This window comes from Haliotis cracherodii, unplaced genomic scaffold, assembly GCF_022045235.1.
Source record: "Haliotis cracherodii isolate W230 unplaced genomic scaffold, xgHalCrac1.p SCAF_1, whole genome shotgun sequence".
Classification (NCBI taxonomy): Eukaryota; Metazoa; Mollusca; class Gastropoda; order Lepetellida; family Haliotidae; genus Haliotis; species Haliotis cracherodii.
Window position 1 is genome coordinate 50,570,565 of NW_027266264.1, and position 16,031 is coordinate 50,586,595.

The 16,031-nt window shown below is 39.9% G+C and overlaps 1 protein-coding gene across 4 annotated transcripts; it reads left to right on the top strand.

The window, feature by feature from the left end:
- Positions 1–424: 424 nt before the first annotated feature.
- On the top strand, positions 425–15,830 carry LOC139479035 (COUP transcription factor 2-like). 4 transcript variants are annotated; one of them, XM_071261779.1, is made up of 4 exons: positions 425–1,266; positions 2,165–2,692; positions 13,491–13,562; positions 13,875–15,830. In XM_071261779.1, the coding sequence occupies exons 1-4, from the start codon at positions 762–764 to the stop codon at positions 14,147–14,149; spliced, it is 1,380 nt and encodes a 459-aa protein (XP_071117880.1). In that variant the 5' UTR covers positions 425–761; the 3' UTR covers positions 14,150–15,830. The 4 variants fall into 4 exon arrangements, with proteins under 4 accessions (XP_071117880.1, XP_071117887.1, XP_071117895.1 ...); XM_071261786.1 differs by having other exon boundaries at positions 426–1,251; XM_071261794.1 differs by lacking the exon at positions 13,491–13,562 and having other exon boundaries at positions 430–1,266.
- Positions 15,831–16,031: the final 201 nt, after the last annotated feature.

Below are 16,031 nucleotides of genomic sequence, written 5' to 3' on the forward strand. Positions count from 1 at the left end.
GCTTCGGCGGCATGCCGAGGAGATTTCATATGAATCAGTAATTATTTTGATGAGCACGGGAACTTCACCTCCCTCTCCTGTCACCTCCGTAATATTTTAGGTTGGCCTTCCTCCCCTCGCTGAATGAGCGAAGCCGATTGGACCACTTGTGCGCGCGACCCTCGTGAGCGGTGAGAGAACACGGAGCGTAGGGATATGTGCGGGAGGCCTGACAATCGAGGAGAGTATAATGAATGATAGTGCGGACCAATAGGATTGCATCCCTGAGCGCTACGGTTATGCCCCGTGTGGCTGCGGGTTCTGACCATACGACAGTAATTGTCACTCACCAATACACTTCTTGAACTCGCATGACACCGCTCTCCATATAAGGAGAGGTAACCATAGAAACTTAGCAGTTTCAACAGAAGTGTCAGAGTTCAAAGCCGCTCGAGCATAAGCGGGACGGCCGTACACTCTCCCAATAGGTTGAGTCGATTCATACGCGCATAGGGCTCCACTCTGATTCAATAGCTCTGCAGTAGAGAGTACGATTATATTTACTGTGTGCTCATGGGCGAGAGAGGCATCAAGGCCGCATCGCTCTGCTAGTACGAAGGGCTCATGAGGGAAAAGAAGGCACTTAGGAGAGGATCTGTTGTCGCCCGCCCAGTTGTTTGGACTCTGTTGGACAAGTCAGTTCGACTCTAGCCCATGACACTAGGCTAACAGCGTTGTAGAGACTTTGATCTTGTGGGAATCTTTACCTTACTATACTGTGCATGCAGCTCACCATGGCGATGTCCCCACCTACTGTCAACCCGAGTACTGTTACCCCTTGGCGCGACCCCACCGACGATATTGGGTGTACGACGACACCGACCCCAACAGCGGCGCCCCACCCGGCTCCGGGGCAGCCCGGCCCGACACCCACGGCTGTCACCCCTACCCCTGGTACCACGCCTCTCAGCCAGGCGTCTACTGACAGCACTCCCACCTCTCAGCAGAATGGCACTTCAAACAACAACTCGGAAACTAACAATAACAACAAACAGCATATCGAATGTGTGGTTTGTGGAGATAAAAGCTCCGGGAAGCATTACGGACAGTTTACATGCGAGGGATGTAAAAGTTTCTTCAAGAGATCTGTAAGACGGAACTTGACATACACCTGTCGAGGGAACAGAACATGCCCAATCGACCAGCATCACCGGAATCAGTGCCAATATTGCCGCCTGAAGAAGTGTCTAAAGATGGGGATGAGGAGGGAAGGTAGGTGGGATACAGGTCAGTGTAATATGATAGACAACTTGTCTTTTAAAGATGCACAGTGCATTGCTTAACATGAGGACAATAACAATTAGCGCCATTTCATGGTATTGTACCCGACGTTTCAAACACTATCTAAACCCGACATTTTCAAAAGTGTCAGCGTTTTATGAGGTTGTTTTATATTTGATAAAAAATACTTTATGACAACAGTGACATGTCAAAATTATTACAAAACAAGGAAGGGAAATTTAGTAACGTTAAAGAAAATATATTTTTGTTAAAATTGCTTATTTGTCTCGTTTAATGTTATATCTATCAGTGTAAAAGTGACAGATACGTAGGCTAGAAAAGTTAAAGGAATGCTGTATGATCACGACATTCCAACAGTCGGAACGGGATGTCTACCTGCTTTAGGGTCCATGTGTCCCGTGACCGTTAAAGGCACTGTACATCTCTACTCGCCGGAATGTTATTGCCAGCTCCTCATGTCAAGACAATGTGCGTTATATCATAGCTGTATTTGTGAACAGTAATTAAAAGACATTAAGAAACAGGAATTGCCTTCACTAACGGTTTACATGTTGAAAATGCATGTATGATATTATGTAGTGTGACAGCAATTTATTCCAAATTGAAATCCTGTGAGTCAGAGCTAGTGTAGTCGTATACCTGTGCATCTTTAAAATGATCAGGCAGATCTGAAAAGAATGAGACGAAATTTTTAAAAATCTAGAATGTTTTGTGTTTCTTGGCACTTCTATCCCAATTTTAAAGAAATTTCACCAATGCCTGATATTAAATATCATGTAGGAAAATAACTTTAAAATGAGAATTGATCTACAAGCGTTGTAGGAAAAACCTTGCAAGAAACGTCCACCACTCGATGTAACATGTGTTCCTGTTTTTTTCACAGCTGTCCAAAGAGGTCGCGTTCCCCCTACACAACATCCCTTCCCAGGACAGATGGCGTTCCCAAATGGGGATCCCTTGAATGGACATACTTATCTTTCCAGTTTTATATCTATGCTACTAAGGGCCGAGCCCTACCCTACGTCTCGCTATGGACAATGTATGCAGCCAAACAATATTATGGGAATCGAGAATATTTGCGAATTGGCGGCCAGGCTACTGTTTAGCGCAGTCGAGTGGTCAAGAAATATCCCTTTTTTCCCGGACCTGCAAGTGACCGACCAAGTGGCACTCTTGAGACTGGGATGGAGCGAACTTTTCGTCTTGAACGCAGCCCAATGCTCCATGCCCCTCCATGTGGCCCCGCTTTTAGCAGCCGCTGGTCTCCATGCTAGCCCCATGGCTGCCGATCGAGTTGTGGCTTTCATGGATCATATTCGTATATTTCAAGAACAGGTGGAGAAACTGAAAGCCCTTCATGTCGACTCCGCCGAATACAGCTGTTTAAAAGCGATTGTCCTTTTCAGCTCAGGTGAGGATTTTTAATTGTTTGGTATTTTTGTTGGGTTTTTTTAACGTCAAATATATTGTTGATTATTCTTTTGTTTGTAGATAGTAAATTGTTGTAAGTCTGAAGTAGTGTAGGTCTGTCACTCTATTGTTCATCAAATTCTGGGTCCAGTGTTGGTTTGTTTGAGGGTGGTCGTGTGTGATATTTTGTTTAAGCTCACATGGGTCATTTCTGGAAAAAAAAATATTACATAATTAAATTCCGATTACTTATCCCTACATGCAGTGATATATGTCCAAAAATGTCAATACTGATTATAGTGATTTTTATTTTTTATTATCCCAACAAATTTAAAATTATCTTGATTTTATAGTTTACATGGATAGATGAGGATACATATCTCACCTGACCTCCTATACATTAAATACATTTCGAACTTTTATTTTTAGATGTATTGACATCGTTATTGAGTAAAATTGTTAAGTAGATAAAATCTGAAGTGCCCATTTCCTCAACATACTGCGAGATGTTGATAAATTTCACAGTCTTAACACTTCCACAGAACAGTTATACCAGTCGATACACTCAATCTCATCCTCCATAATTATTGTTCATATGATAAATAAACAATGAACACTAAATCCCAGAAAGTGTGCCTAGTTCTTAAACCCTAAAATGACAATCAGTTTTGACGATTGGGCGATTGTTATTATGAGGAAACGATACGACAGATAGCACAATACAAAAGATACACCTTCTCCTAGCGTCAGTGACTGCCTTAATTTTTCACCAAACTTGACGCGTTTTAATTAATAATTAGAATCAAATTGAAAGAGAACTGTCTCTCTCGAAAATGCATTAATAATTAAGTACAACGACTAGCCCAATTATTTGTACATGATCAAAGAACTTAGAGACGAAGGGTATTGGCAATGACAAGGAATGTTTAGAAGTTAAGTAATATTTCTGCATCGCTATGTCTGTGTCCTACCTATTGGTGTAGGTTAAGTAATTAAGGGCAGTGGGCGAAAAAACTATCGACTTTGAATATTTTGCACATTATTGGCCGATAAAGTCATGGAGTAGGGTTAATGCCATAATTAACACGTGGGTATGATCAGTAGATTGTATCGATAAACCTTCAGCTTTTGTACAACAGTCAACATTTGATTTATTGATCGACGAGTCAATACAAGTCCATTCATTAGGCGGTTTAGAATTGATTTTGTCAATTTAAAATTCCGGAATGAGAGGATATGGGTGGAATAGGTTGTATGTGAATCATACACTGTGACAACACGGCTCAAGTCGAACAGATCAAACAGAAAGTTCATGACAATGAACAATTTGGAATAGTTCTTCACCATTTATACGTAGAACATGTTTTCGTATGTATTAACAGAGAATTGATACAACGCGAATTAAGTTCTGTAAACTTAGAGTATGTCAAGCTATAGGAGCAAAGGCCATCACCGTTATCATAAATTACAGTTTGGGAATTTTTCTAGGAGTCTGTGGGTTTGAATGGATGTGATGCTATCAAACGAGACGGGCTTAGTTCCTACTTAGTCGTTGTGTGTCTTTGAATCCTGGGAGGAAATTATACAGTGTAGAGTCCCTGTCATTCAAAATCACAGATATTCTTCCAAATTGGTTCCTGTTTTTCATCCACTGTGCTTCGACTGATGGTGATCCTGACCATAATTTGTCGTTTCCTTGGGAAAGAGTGGTCTAATTCTGCAAGACGGGAATTCTTTAAACTTTGCAATTTCATCAGACAGTGAAACTGTCTTGCTTTTTTCCAGGAAGAAGTTTGTTTTTTCAATAATGGCGAGTTGGAGTTTGGGAGATTTGACAAGTAAACACCCGCTCTGCTTCCTTGTTCAAATTAAAATTTGGTTAGGAATCTATAGGGATCCCTTCTGCTCCCTTCACGGAGCCGTTCTAAGATGGAAAAGACTAGGGGACGCATCGCCGTGGATTTTCATCGCATTTGGCACAACGCGAGCCTCAGAGGTTAAGCCAATGACAACACAACACGGCGGTCTTTGTTAGACTTAGTCAAACTGATGCATTTCGAAATGATTTACAGAAGGGAACAAGTAAATGAACAAATAGAGAGTGCCACGGGGCTTTTAACGTTCACTTCCCCATGTTAAACTGCGAGAGAAAAATTGTGTTGGAACGTGTTACCCTTGCCCCTGTGGCCACATCCTACGCCGGCTCATTGACATAGAGGGTATTTTGCATTTAACTGGTCAAAAATTCAGAGTTGACAAAGTTTTGTAGTTCGTGACATAGTATGTTTTGCACCTATGCGCAAAGAAGCGGTCACGCGCTCAGTTCAAGGGGGAACATGATCTTTGGGATTTCAGAGTAGAAGCAGACGATTTAGCTCAGCAGACGACAAGACAATGCAAGTTGTTAGACCTTTGTCAAAATTTGTGCTGGTGCATATTGGGCAATTGGGTAGTGTGGCAGAGACTCTGTCGTGAAATGTAACGCGGTAACTGAAACAAGTCGGCAGTCCTGATGAGTGAAAGAAGCAGACGACAAGTTAATCTCCTGCACGTGGTAGACTGTGAGACAGCTCGGGGCAAAATCGCTGACATTTTTAAAGAACTATTCCTTAAGGATAAAATGTGATAAATTGAAACACACAGACACACACACACAGACACACACACACACACACACACACACACACACACACACACACACACTCCTTCCTATGTACCAAATTTACCTTTATAATTAGAGACATCCACTATTCAGTGTTGCCAGTGGTCAAAGGAAAGGTGTTTGTTGTAAAAACAGATACTTTCCAAGTTCCTTCAACAGAGCATCTCCGATTCCAAAAGGATGTGCCAGAGTGAATTCCTCCACATCCTCCATAAATATTTATCGCCTAATGGACCTAATTTTCTGAATATCACGTTGGCAGGAGCTAAAAATTTGTTCAAACAACAAGAGCCTCTAAGTCGATACTCCGCGCTTATTTTCATTTGAAATCAATACCTGCACTCATGTTAATTTGTATCGCTCTAAGGGTGTTCCATAAAAATCATATATTTTGATAACACCGATAGTTTATATCGCAGGACAGGTGTGGCGATACCTGTGAAAGATTAAACAATAGAACAACGCGATAAGAATATTTTAAGTCGCAGCTGAAAAGGGCATTTTGTGAGATTAAAACAGTGTATGATATTACCAGAGAAGGTATTTCCAAACATGTTGACGCAGGAATCTGTTTCAGTAGGTGGATCGTGTACTGTTAAGGGTAGCTCATGGTTTGGTTTAGTTCAGCCTTGTCCACGAAGTTATCGGGTATTTATAGACAACTGGCTGTCCTTACCCCATGCCTTATATTGCAATAAATCTTCACAAAGCAAATCCTTTAGAAATGTACACGTGAGTTCCTTCTTAGCCATTATGTGCCAATCTCTACTAATTATAGACAAACACACAGTATTCAAACATGCATAAAATCATGGTGTACGCAAATATACAAATAGCTGTAATAAGAAAGGTTCTGACATGTGCCGACTTTCTGAAGCCCCAGTGCAGACTTGTCGGTTGACTATTTGCATTATGATTCACTGAAGTTTTTGCCTTTGTTCGGCTCAAATTGGTGTAATTTATGCTGTCTGACTGTCATTCTTTGCTTCATTTTTAGGTTCAGTCAAGCGCTAAGTTTTAAAACGAGACTGGAGAGTTTCTCTGCTCGTGTTCTGTAACTGATCTGGGTCGCTGATCATTTGTGTGAAAACATGCAAGCAGAACTTCCGCTGATTTCCGCTTTGACGTGTAATCTTCGTCTGCTTCTAGCTTACTAAACAGCACGTGGTAGCAGACGACTAAATGTCGTCTGCGAGCCCAAATTTCCCGCCAGAATAATTGCAGGGGAAAATGGGGCTGTGGTACAGCTGATTAAAACTATTTGATTTGAAGAAACACTTGAACTCATTTGGCAACCACACTAAATGCTGCTGAGAGCGGCTTTATTAAGGATTTTAGATTCACTGTTGAAATCACTTCCTCTTTGTATTAACAGGTAATTGATCAGTGCCGTTGTGTTTGTTTATCTCATTAGGCATTAATAACTGACACTTGTTATAGAGTTGACGCCAGAATGTGTAATTTGCAAACACTAGTGATAAGATGGCTATCTTTTCTAACATAAGAACTATTACTTAAAATCAGTGCACATTATTAAGGATTCTTGAGACACTTAATAAACTCAAGTATTTGGAACATAAGTCATTCATTGATAAATTTAAAACTTGAACTTAGAGAATTTAATTGTGTACAAATTGTTAGAAATACGTTGCCAAAGTTCAGATTAATATCTAAAACGACATAAATGTACTAAGCAAGTATAACGTCCCATGTACACCATATATATATATATAATAGTAGCTAACCAAGTGTGCCAACTTATGCTCATGTCATGCACGTTTATTAAACATAGTGAACATATATTCCGACTGCCTGATCCAGTAAAGGTCGTGGCTGATATTTAATATGTGTTGATGTTTGGTGAAGGAAGCAGGCCGCAGCCAGCCTTCCAGCAGACGCACGAGTGTTACGCCATCAACAATAAGCAGGGTTGTCGACTGCAGGTGTTTCAATGGTATCAGCACTGTGCAGTTATGCCGAGAATTCTACATATGTTGACGCCGGGCTTAGCTTGTCGCTCTGACCAGCATGCTCGCTGTTTAGTATTATAATAAACAGTATAATATTCTCCTAAATTTTACACATGAAACCCTAATAGGTTTTGTGTTGTTTGCATAATGCTGCAAACCGCATGTATATCTAGAATACATATATATATATACAATAATGATAAAAATCATATACAATTATTATGCAGCCTGGTAGTTTTAGCATTGATTTGAGCAATACAAAGATTCGTTTTTGAAAATTTGATACATGTAATTGTCGATTACGTCACATGATGCAAATCACCATCTGTCTATATGATCCCAGTGGTCACAACAAAGTCAAAACAAAGTTCCAACTCTGGATAATGATGTTATATTACTGATTAAATATCATTGTATATTTTGTATTTTAGATTGTATTGAGGGCTATGCAATTTTGTCAACACACATAAGCTTGTGGCAATGCTATTTAAACAGAATCTCTCTCTAAGCAGACATATTTCAAAGTGGACGAGTTAAGTTAAAATAATGATTAATACTAAGCGAGTTCGAGCGCTAAAATATGAGGATTTAAAGCATCATGGCGAGGCGCGTTCGCCTGAAATATCAATATTCTTGCCGCAGTTTTCACGCCTTTATTTCCCAACCAAACGCATAATTCATAATAATACAATTTAACCCTTCCAGCCTAAAATTATACCCATCCTAAAATTATCCTATCTTTGCCCAATTTTATGAATCATAAAAGCGGCCGCATAGCGAAGCTTGGACTGTCCTGTTCGCTGTGAGCCCTTGAGGCTTGGGTGTCCGCCTCGTAGTAAATAACGCTGGTAAAATGGGGGGAGGAGGGGGGGGGGGGGGCAAGGTCACACACAAGGGGAGAGGGACTGGCCGTCAGCGGTTTTTTTATTGAAATAAGCTGTTAACACGGGTCGCGGTAACCTTAGGTATGACAGATACTCCGTTAACGGCGTATGTCACCGAGATAAATAAATAAGTTGATTTGTAGGTTCGTATGCGTTGAGTAACACAAATGAAATCGACAGTATGATAATTCCATCTTATCGTATTACGCGCATTCTTGTAGCACTAAGTTGAAATTGACATACATACTGAACATGTGTGGAAAGGTCGGTATAACCCGAGTCGGTAACATATGGTGGGTTGATCGAACGATGATAGCAGTTTCTCAGTCTAACATTTGTGCCATGTTCTTCCGGCTGTGAAGACGAGATTACGTGTTTAAGATCCAAGTCGCAACTCCTCGGTGTTCGTCGGCTGGGGCTTTTCGAATTTTAACTAGGTCATTGTCGCGAGCTATTCGCGAGCCGTAAACCTCTGTGTCGACACAGCGACATTTATAATACCCAAAGTTCAAACAGCAAATTTTCATCATTTTCCAACCGCGAACAACATAAACAAGGCTCCTTTCTTGTTGATAGTGTAATTATTCTATAGTGTATATATTATATGACTAATTGCCGCTAGTTGAATCAAGGCCCTGTGTCGGGTCACAGCTGTTGGCCATACGGATCCCGACCCTGTAATTTGAAAGTCGCATTCCTTGCACCGCAGTCTTATGCCCGTCTAGTCGCTCTCACAAGTGGGCCATGCTGGTGTGTGGCGTGATAAGAATGCGAAATGAGGCCAAGAAAATTTTATATGTGCTACTTCCAGACATGCAATATATTTATTTATCATAATTACGAATATGTCACAGCGTACTATTACTTAAACAATGTACCGCACAAGTAGCTTATTCAGTATTGTAGCGGAATATGGAATCAATTTAGTAGTAATTTTCCCATACATTCTATGGATTTATATTATGTACGTTATGCTGCACTCAAAATGTAATGTAAAAAATTGATATTTCCTACAAATATATAATACAAATCAATATAACAGTTACATTTATACTAATAACCAGTTGATATTTTTTATAATGAAGGTGTGTTTCAATTGAAATTAGAACATCACACATTAACATCTATTTTAAACCAAACTTTAATTACTCGGAAAAAAGTTTCATGAATATGGATATATCGATAGAGGGATGAATTATGTATTGACATGACGTTATATTGAGTATGCATGAAAGCATCAATGTTGTCTGGGTTCTATCTACTGTGCCATCCTTCTAGATTACGTCATTTGATAGGTCTGTCTGCATACTTTCACGTCGTACCCTTGTACACAATGGAATGACATGTCATTAACACTGCTTCAGATCCAATCAATGATAGTTCAATAGGCTCTTGTCTGATAGATATTGAACTATTGGTCTACCAGGTGACAGTGTCGCGCCGCTTAATAAAGACACCACATATTTCAATCGCTCATTCAATAGTTTTGTGTACAGGAGGTAAATTATCTAATATCTAGCGATTAAGCCTTTGTGTAAATCATGTCTCCATCTGGTGTATACATGTATATGCATATACGCATATTATGTTACAAATAATGCAGGTTTAAATTACATATTTGACACAAAAGGCTTCAGTTAAACTCGAGGAGGATTATTGATAAAATATCACAGGGAGATTCCTCTGTACAACCGTTTACCACTTAAAAATATAAATAATAATTTATAATGCTTGGGAATATGTGCAGTATAGGTGGAATAAGGATTGATGTAAGTAAGTGTCTCATTAATATATATAGGATACAGACTGGTAATACGCGGGTTCGCAAGGGCAATAGATCTGGCAAATATAATACATCTACAGGATCGTAAACCGAGCTTGACTTTAGCGACATTTTACACACATCAGTGCACCTGTCGTTTGAGTCGTAATTAAAACTTGCTAGAACACAGCTTACGACCAAAGGTTAAATATTTCAGGTTCAGTTGCACACTGTATGCTATAGTATACAGGTCTGCGTTATCGACTACTCCACGCTGACAAGTGTATATGTTTAGAAAAGTAATAACAAACATAATATCACATGACCTGACGCCACAAGCAAGCGTAACTTTATAGTAGTCGGCGACCTTTGCAAGCCCCCACGGAAGCTCATCCCAACACTATTTTCCTGCTGCTAATTTTAGGAAGTTGAATTTTTTTCCTGCTTTAAATGCTCTCTGTTTAGTTTGAACTTTCCGATGGCTCTCTTGTGCACAAAATAGACCGTGTAATTTTCTCTTACCCGCGCGTGTTGACGTCTAAAGCAGTTGTGAAGTTTTTTCCTCCCGATAATACAGCCTGTTTGACATGGTTTTAATTAGTAGTGAGGATGCATGTACTTACGGGCACATCATTGTGTCAATCTGAGCTATCGGCTGGCTGTTGTGTGCGTTACTTTTTGGGCAATTGGTTCTGTCCAACTGAAAGCGGCAAATAAGAAGCGACTTTTATCTTTGAAATTTCACCAAATTCTAAAAATGTTAACTTCTTAAAAATAATACCCACCGATAACATGTATGCATTTACCACTGAATAATTGTTCAAAGTTGATTTTCCTTTTTAACCGTTATCGGATAATAAATAGATCCTAGGTTGCACTGCAGATGAAATCTAAATTAAACGCCATAAAGACCCCCATGTTTAGTCAATGTTACATCGGCTGATTTCTTTGTGTTATATGCTCTTGTAATTTCTCGTTCAACCCAACAGCGTCATAGCAGACCACAACAAAAGAACGTTTTCTGCGGAGACAAATTAATTCCTGATGATATAAAGGCGGGATTCAGCGACAACTAATATCCTGGTCGTTCTCCTAGTCCTGTTCATTTTATTAAAACAAATAGTTCATGTTGCAACAGCGAACTCCTAATGACTAGAGGGCAGTCTCCAGTTCCTGCTCTTTGCCGCATAACGTTCAAAGGGTGTGACTCTTTGGAAAAGCTGCAGTGAATGAGAGCTGAGAAATAACATCGCTTCTCTGCAAGCACGTGTATAATTTGTCCCCGTACAGCTCGGACACGTCATCCCTAGTTTCGAACCACCGAGGAACATTAGACTCGGCAAAATGTAATCGATTGGGGCACAATCATTCACACCTCCAAAGTTCCTGCCTTGCCCATGTAGTCAACGCGAAGAACGATGCCGTTTAGCAGTCGAGCAGAATGCCCTACACGAGTAGAGTCATTAACTTAAAGTGATCCCGCAATTCAAATAATTACCGACGCTAAAATAATGACATGCCTATTTGATGTGTTCATTCGGACAGAATCCCGGCTTTGTTCGCTGTTTACTTGCAAGCACAAGCGTAAAATGTTCGGAAATGTGCCGACTCGGACTTAAAGGTCCTTTTGATTCCATCTACAGTTATCGGGTTTGCTACCTCGTGATCCTAAACATAGGCCGTGGACTAGGAATTGAACAGCTCGGCCTCAATAGCACCATGCCCCGGAACCAAGGTTCAATTTTCCCCTGTCAATAGTTGTTACAACAGACTCCAATTATGTTGAAAATATGAGAGACATTGTTTAATGATACAGGACCTCAGTGAACGGATAAAGTCATAGGAAAATCGAATCTACGTGGTGGAACGGATTGTTCGGGACTAAGAGCAAACGAAGAACCATTTTATATCTGTATCAATATCCTCTGATCCAATATCGCTATCCGAACACACGACCGCTGTTATTTGAACAATTTCATATACAAGCATTGCTGACAATTTCATATCGGTACGGTCATTCGCAGGTCCTAACAGATTCAACCAGACCCTTCTACTCAATCTCCAGACCCGACCAAATGCTCATTGCGGCCGATGGACAGTCAGGGAAAATTGAAATGATTATTCCTGCTCCTCCTTTTGGCCGACGAAAGCTAATATCTATCTGAATTGCGATCAATAGATTATGATAGGGGGTCACGAAATATTATTGTCAAAGTGTTTCAATCTGAGATCCCGGCGTGTTCGCTGGGGTCATCGTATCGATGGTTGTCTTCCAATTTGCTCGGGCCTCGTGTTGACGTCTTTATAGTTGTTTATGCTACTCTTTGTCTGAATCGTGGCAGAACGCTGGCAGTGGGGGGATAGGAATGGTTTTCTCTTTAGGTAAAGGATTATTCAGTCTGTATTAAATTTGAGTGGAGTGAGGGGACTTGTAGCGTGTGGCGAGGAAGACCCTTGGTCAAAGTTCATGGCGTTTATGAAAGTAGTAAGACTATTAAACACTTCGAATAGCACCAGCATGATTTATATGGTGGTTTGGACGTGTCCATTAAGTCACACCTACTCACAAGTCAATATTTATCTTGTCAGATTATGTCTATCAAATCTGATCCGGATAGTTAAAGCAATAAGTAAAGTATTTATTTGGATACGATAATGCATCTGTCCTCATTTATTATTCTTTCGATATCCGTACAACCAATACACCAGAATGTCTCGGTGTTCAATAGAGAAACAATTTTCATATAATCTGAAAATTTGTGGGATATTCTATGCAGTGGCAACTCTTTAAGTATGCAGTAACCTCATAAGGTAAACAGGTGATCATTTTCACTGACTAATAGCAGCCTGGTGAGACATATTTGACTGGATAAGTCCCTCGATTGTGATAGATTCTGTAGTGTGGGAATTTTAAATCAAAGCAGGGAGTCGGCAAAAACTGCGCATCCGACGGAAAAGAATGAGTGAATAGATATATAACAGTTAGTGACGTGATAGTCATGAAAAATGCAATAGGGGAATTGTTAAATGCTTGTTACAGGCTAGAGAGAGAAAAAGGTTGAATAGCCAATTGGAACAGGCAGAATGAAAGAATGAGAGCTCAACCGTACCAAGACATAAAACATTAAAATCGTTCAACTTGAATTGATCACAGGTACATCTTGATGAACTACAGGTATCCGCGATTCTCGACTCTGGAAAACTATGTTACCCAAAATTAGTCTGCAAAGCCCATTTTAGTTCATTTGGATTTATGATTAACTTGGGGGGGTTTCATTCAGATAATCATCTATGGTTATAAATGTATTTTGTTTTCTATACAATTTATTACGATAGGTAAATCGTTTACATGAAATGGAATATGTGTATTGTATGTTTCAGGATCTACTTATATACACTATAGCAACACAAACACGTGCATTTAACCCAGTGGGTGGGAGCCCCATATATTGAGATATTCCGAATGAAGTATATTGATATTTGAAGTTTGTGAAAGGCTAAAGTACTTTTCTATTATTCAGAAAGTAGCCGTGGACAAATTGCTAGAAAAGTTCCGGTCTTGCTAGGGGACATGGGAGTGACGAGCGAAATATGTAATTATACAATTTCTGGCCCAAACTTTTGCACGAAACATGAAATATGATATCTCTATACTTATCATATAAGGAACATTTATTGAATAGGAGCAAGTCAGTGTCACACACGAAGGTTGTAGAAACTATAAATATTACACATTTATCAGCAAAGATCATCACTTCATTACTTAATCTCAGACCTATCTGTGCATCATGAATATGATAAAGACAGATTCTTTGTTTAGAATTCGAAAAGGATTCTGAGTCGAAGTTAAGTTAACGAACACATGTCATTCATGCATAGTTGCTAATTAATTCATTCTTTTCCAGATGCCTGTGGTCTGTCAGATGCCAATCACATTGAAAGTATTCAAGAGAAATCCCAATGCGCTCTAGAGGAGTATGTACGCAGCCAGTACCCAAACCAGCCTACCCGATTTGGCAAACTTCTTCTGAGACTTCCATCCCTACGCTCGGTCAGTGCTCAGGTCATTGAACAGCTTTTCTTCGTCAGACTGGTGGGAAAGACCCCGATCGAGACACTTATACGTGATATGTTGTTGAGCGGAGGCTCATTCAACTGGCCCTACATGTCAATACAGTGAGGAACCAGAATCCTAGTCTTTCCGAGAAGGGCCCGGTGGATGTAGACCTATTGGTCTCCAATGTTGGCAATCTTTGACTAGCCATAGGTCAAACTGTCTGGCGACCCTTGCGGTCAACCACGTACTCGATTACCAGTTAGTGCTATTATCCATCCCAATATAATGGCTTTTATATGAACAGTGCGTTTATCGACATTAGCACATGGTTATTGAGAGGTTTGTGTAAATTCTAGCGGTTTTGACTTTGACAAATTTGGGCTGAATTTTAGCCTGTACTGATTATTGCTCTATTACCCTAGAGATCTTCATAATGTGCTATAAAATACTCGAAATGACCCTTTAAGAGATGATGACTTTATGCGGTACGCTGTATGTTGGGGTACTATTGTATCCAGATGTACGAGACAAAAGTGCTATAACTAATGAAAGAAAAGTGCTGAGCTCCGAAACAAGTGCTGAACAACTGTCACGAGCGGGCTGAAGTGACCCCAGAAGCAGCCTTTTCTCCTGAAAGCCTTTTAGGGCCGAACATATGAAGCCATGAGACACTATGAACCTAATGCCAGTCCGGGTGCCAGCCAAATTGCACTCGCGGCCACAGGAGTTAGGCCGGTACTACACCTTCTCTTCTACATTCGAATGAAGACTACGTCATCAAAAAGTGTGTATTCGTCATCATAAAGTGTGCACCACGTGCACCATTTCATCGTTCAACAAGGGCAGCTGTAGTTACTTCGTCATTGACTTAATCCACGCCCTTTTTGCTCGGTCATTGTCTGGTATTGCCCGATTTGAAGAAACCAAGTTTCTATGAGACTTATCGCTGAGTGTATTCACGAAGCTAACGACATGACCGTCGACGCAAAAGGTTCGTTCAACCTTAAATAGTGTTGTTTTTGTAAAAAATGACTCTTGTATTCTACCATTTTCAAGTATTCCCATCATTTTTGTCAAATCAAAACTTTCCATATGTCACAAATGATGTCTATTGAATAGATTTACGCAGGATGTAGAAATATCGACAAAGTGTTCATTATCTGTTCTTGTAAATGTGTTGTCACTAGTTCATTTTAATGGTTCTAAACCATATCATTTCATTTGCATTAGGAAGAGAGTCCCTTTAATAGGCAATGACTATTTTGATAGGTTCAAAGCGCTGATGAAGATGAACCCCAATGGGTTGACCATCAGCAGTTTTTACCAAATTCCAAATCAAAATACTTGTCTGTTAAATAGATACTTTTCTTCACTAATATATCATCCCCATGTCATCGTAGTGTCCAAGTTATTACTCACCGAATTATACAGAAGGTATTTCGTGAATTGTGTGCTTGTAAATTACCAAAAACTCAAAAGTTATTAGCTAATGCCAAAAGTTCCCAAGCGAATACTGCCGTGTTATCTGTAAACAGTACTCATAGAGTAGAAAACACGGGAGAGATAGTACAACCTTGCTTGCGACCATTTCCACATCTTTATAGTGTTTGTTGCTTCTTGAAAAAAAGCAGTGTCCGTTCCGTTGCCACGCAAAGGCGTCTTATATAATGATCGTTTTATGTATGACCTACTCTCTTTTTTGTTTGCTCGGCGAATATTTTCACTGTTGTCCGCTTCTATACTTGTGTGTCAAAGACACTATACAATGGGCTTTAATACGATTAAAACTGATGTTAAAATTCAATTCTGAGTGATTGTCCTCTTTTCATTTTTAGTTCGTTCTTATTAGGACAACTGCTTTCTGCTTCATGTTGTTGCACTGGCAGTTCAAGAGCGGTTACAACTACACACAACACTTACAACTAGGTACACAACCGTTACAACCACGCACACAACCGTTACAACCATGTACACATCTGTGCGTAAACGTTCAGTGTTGATACAC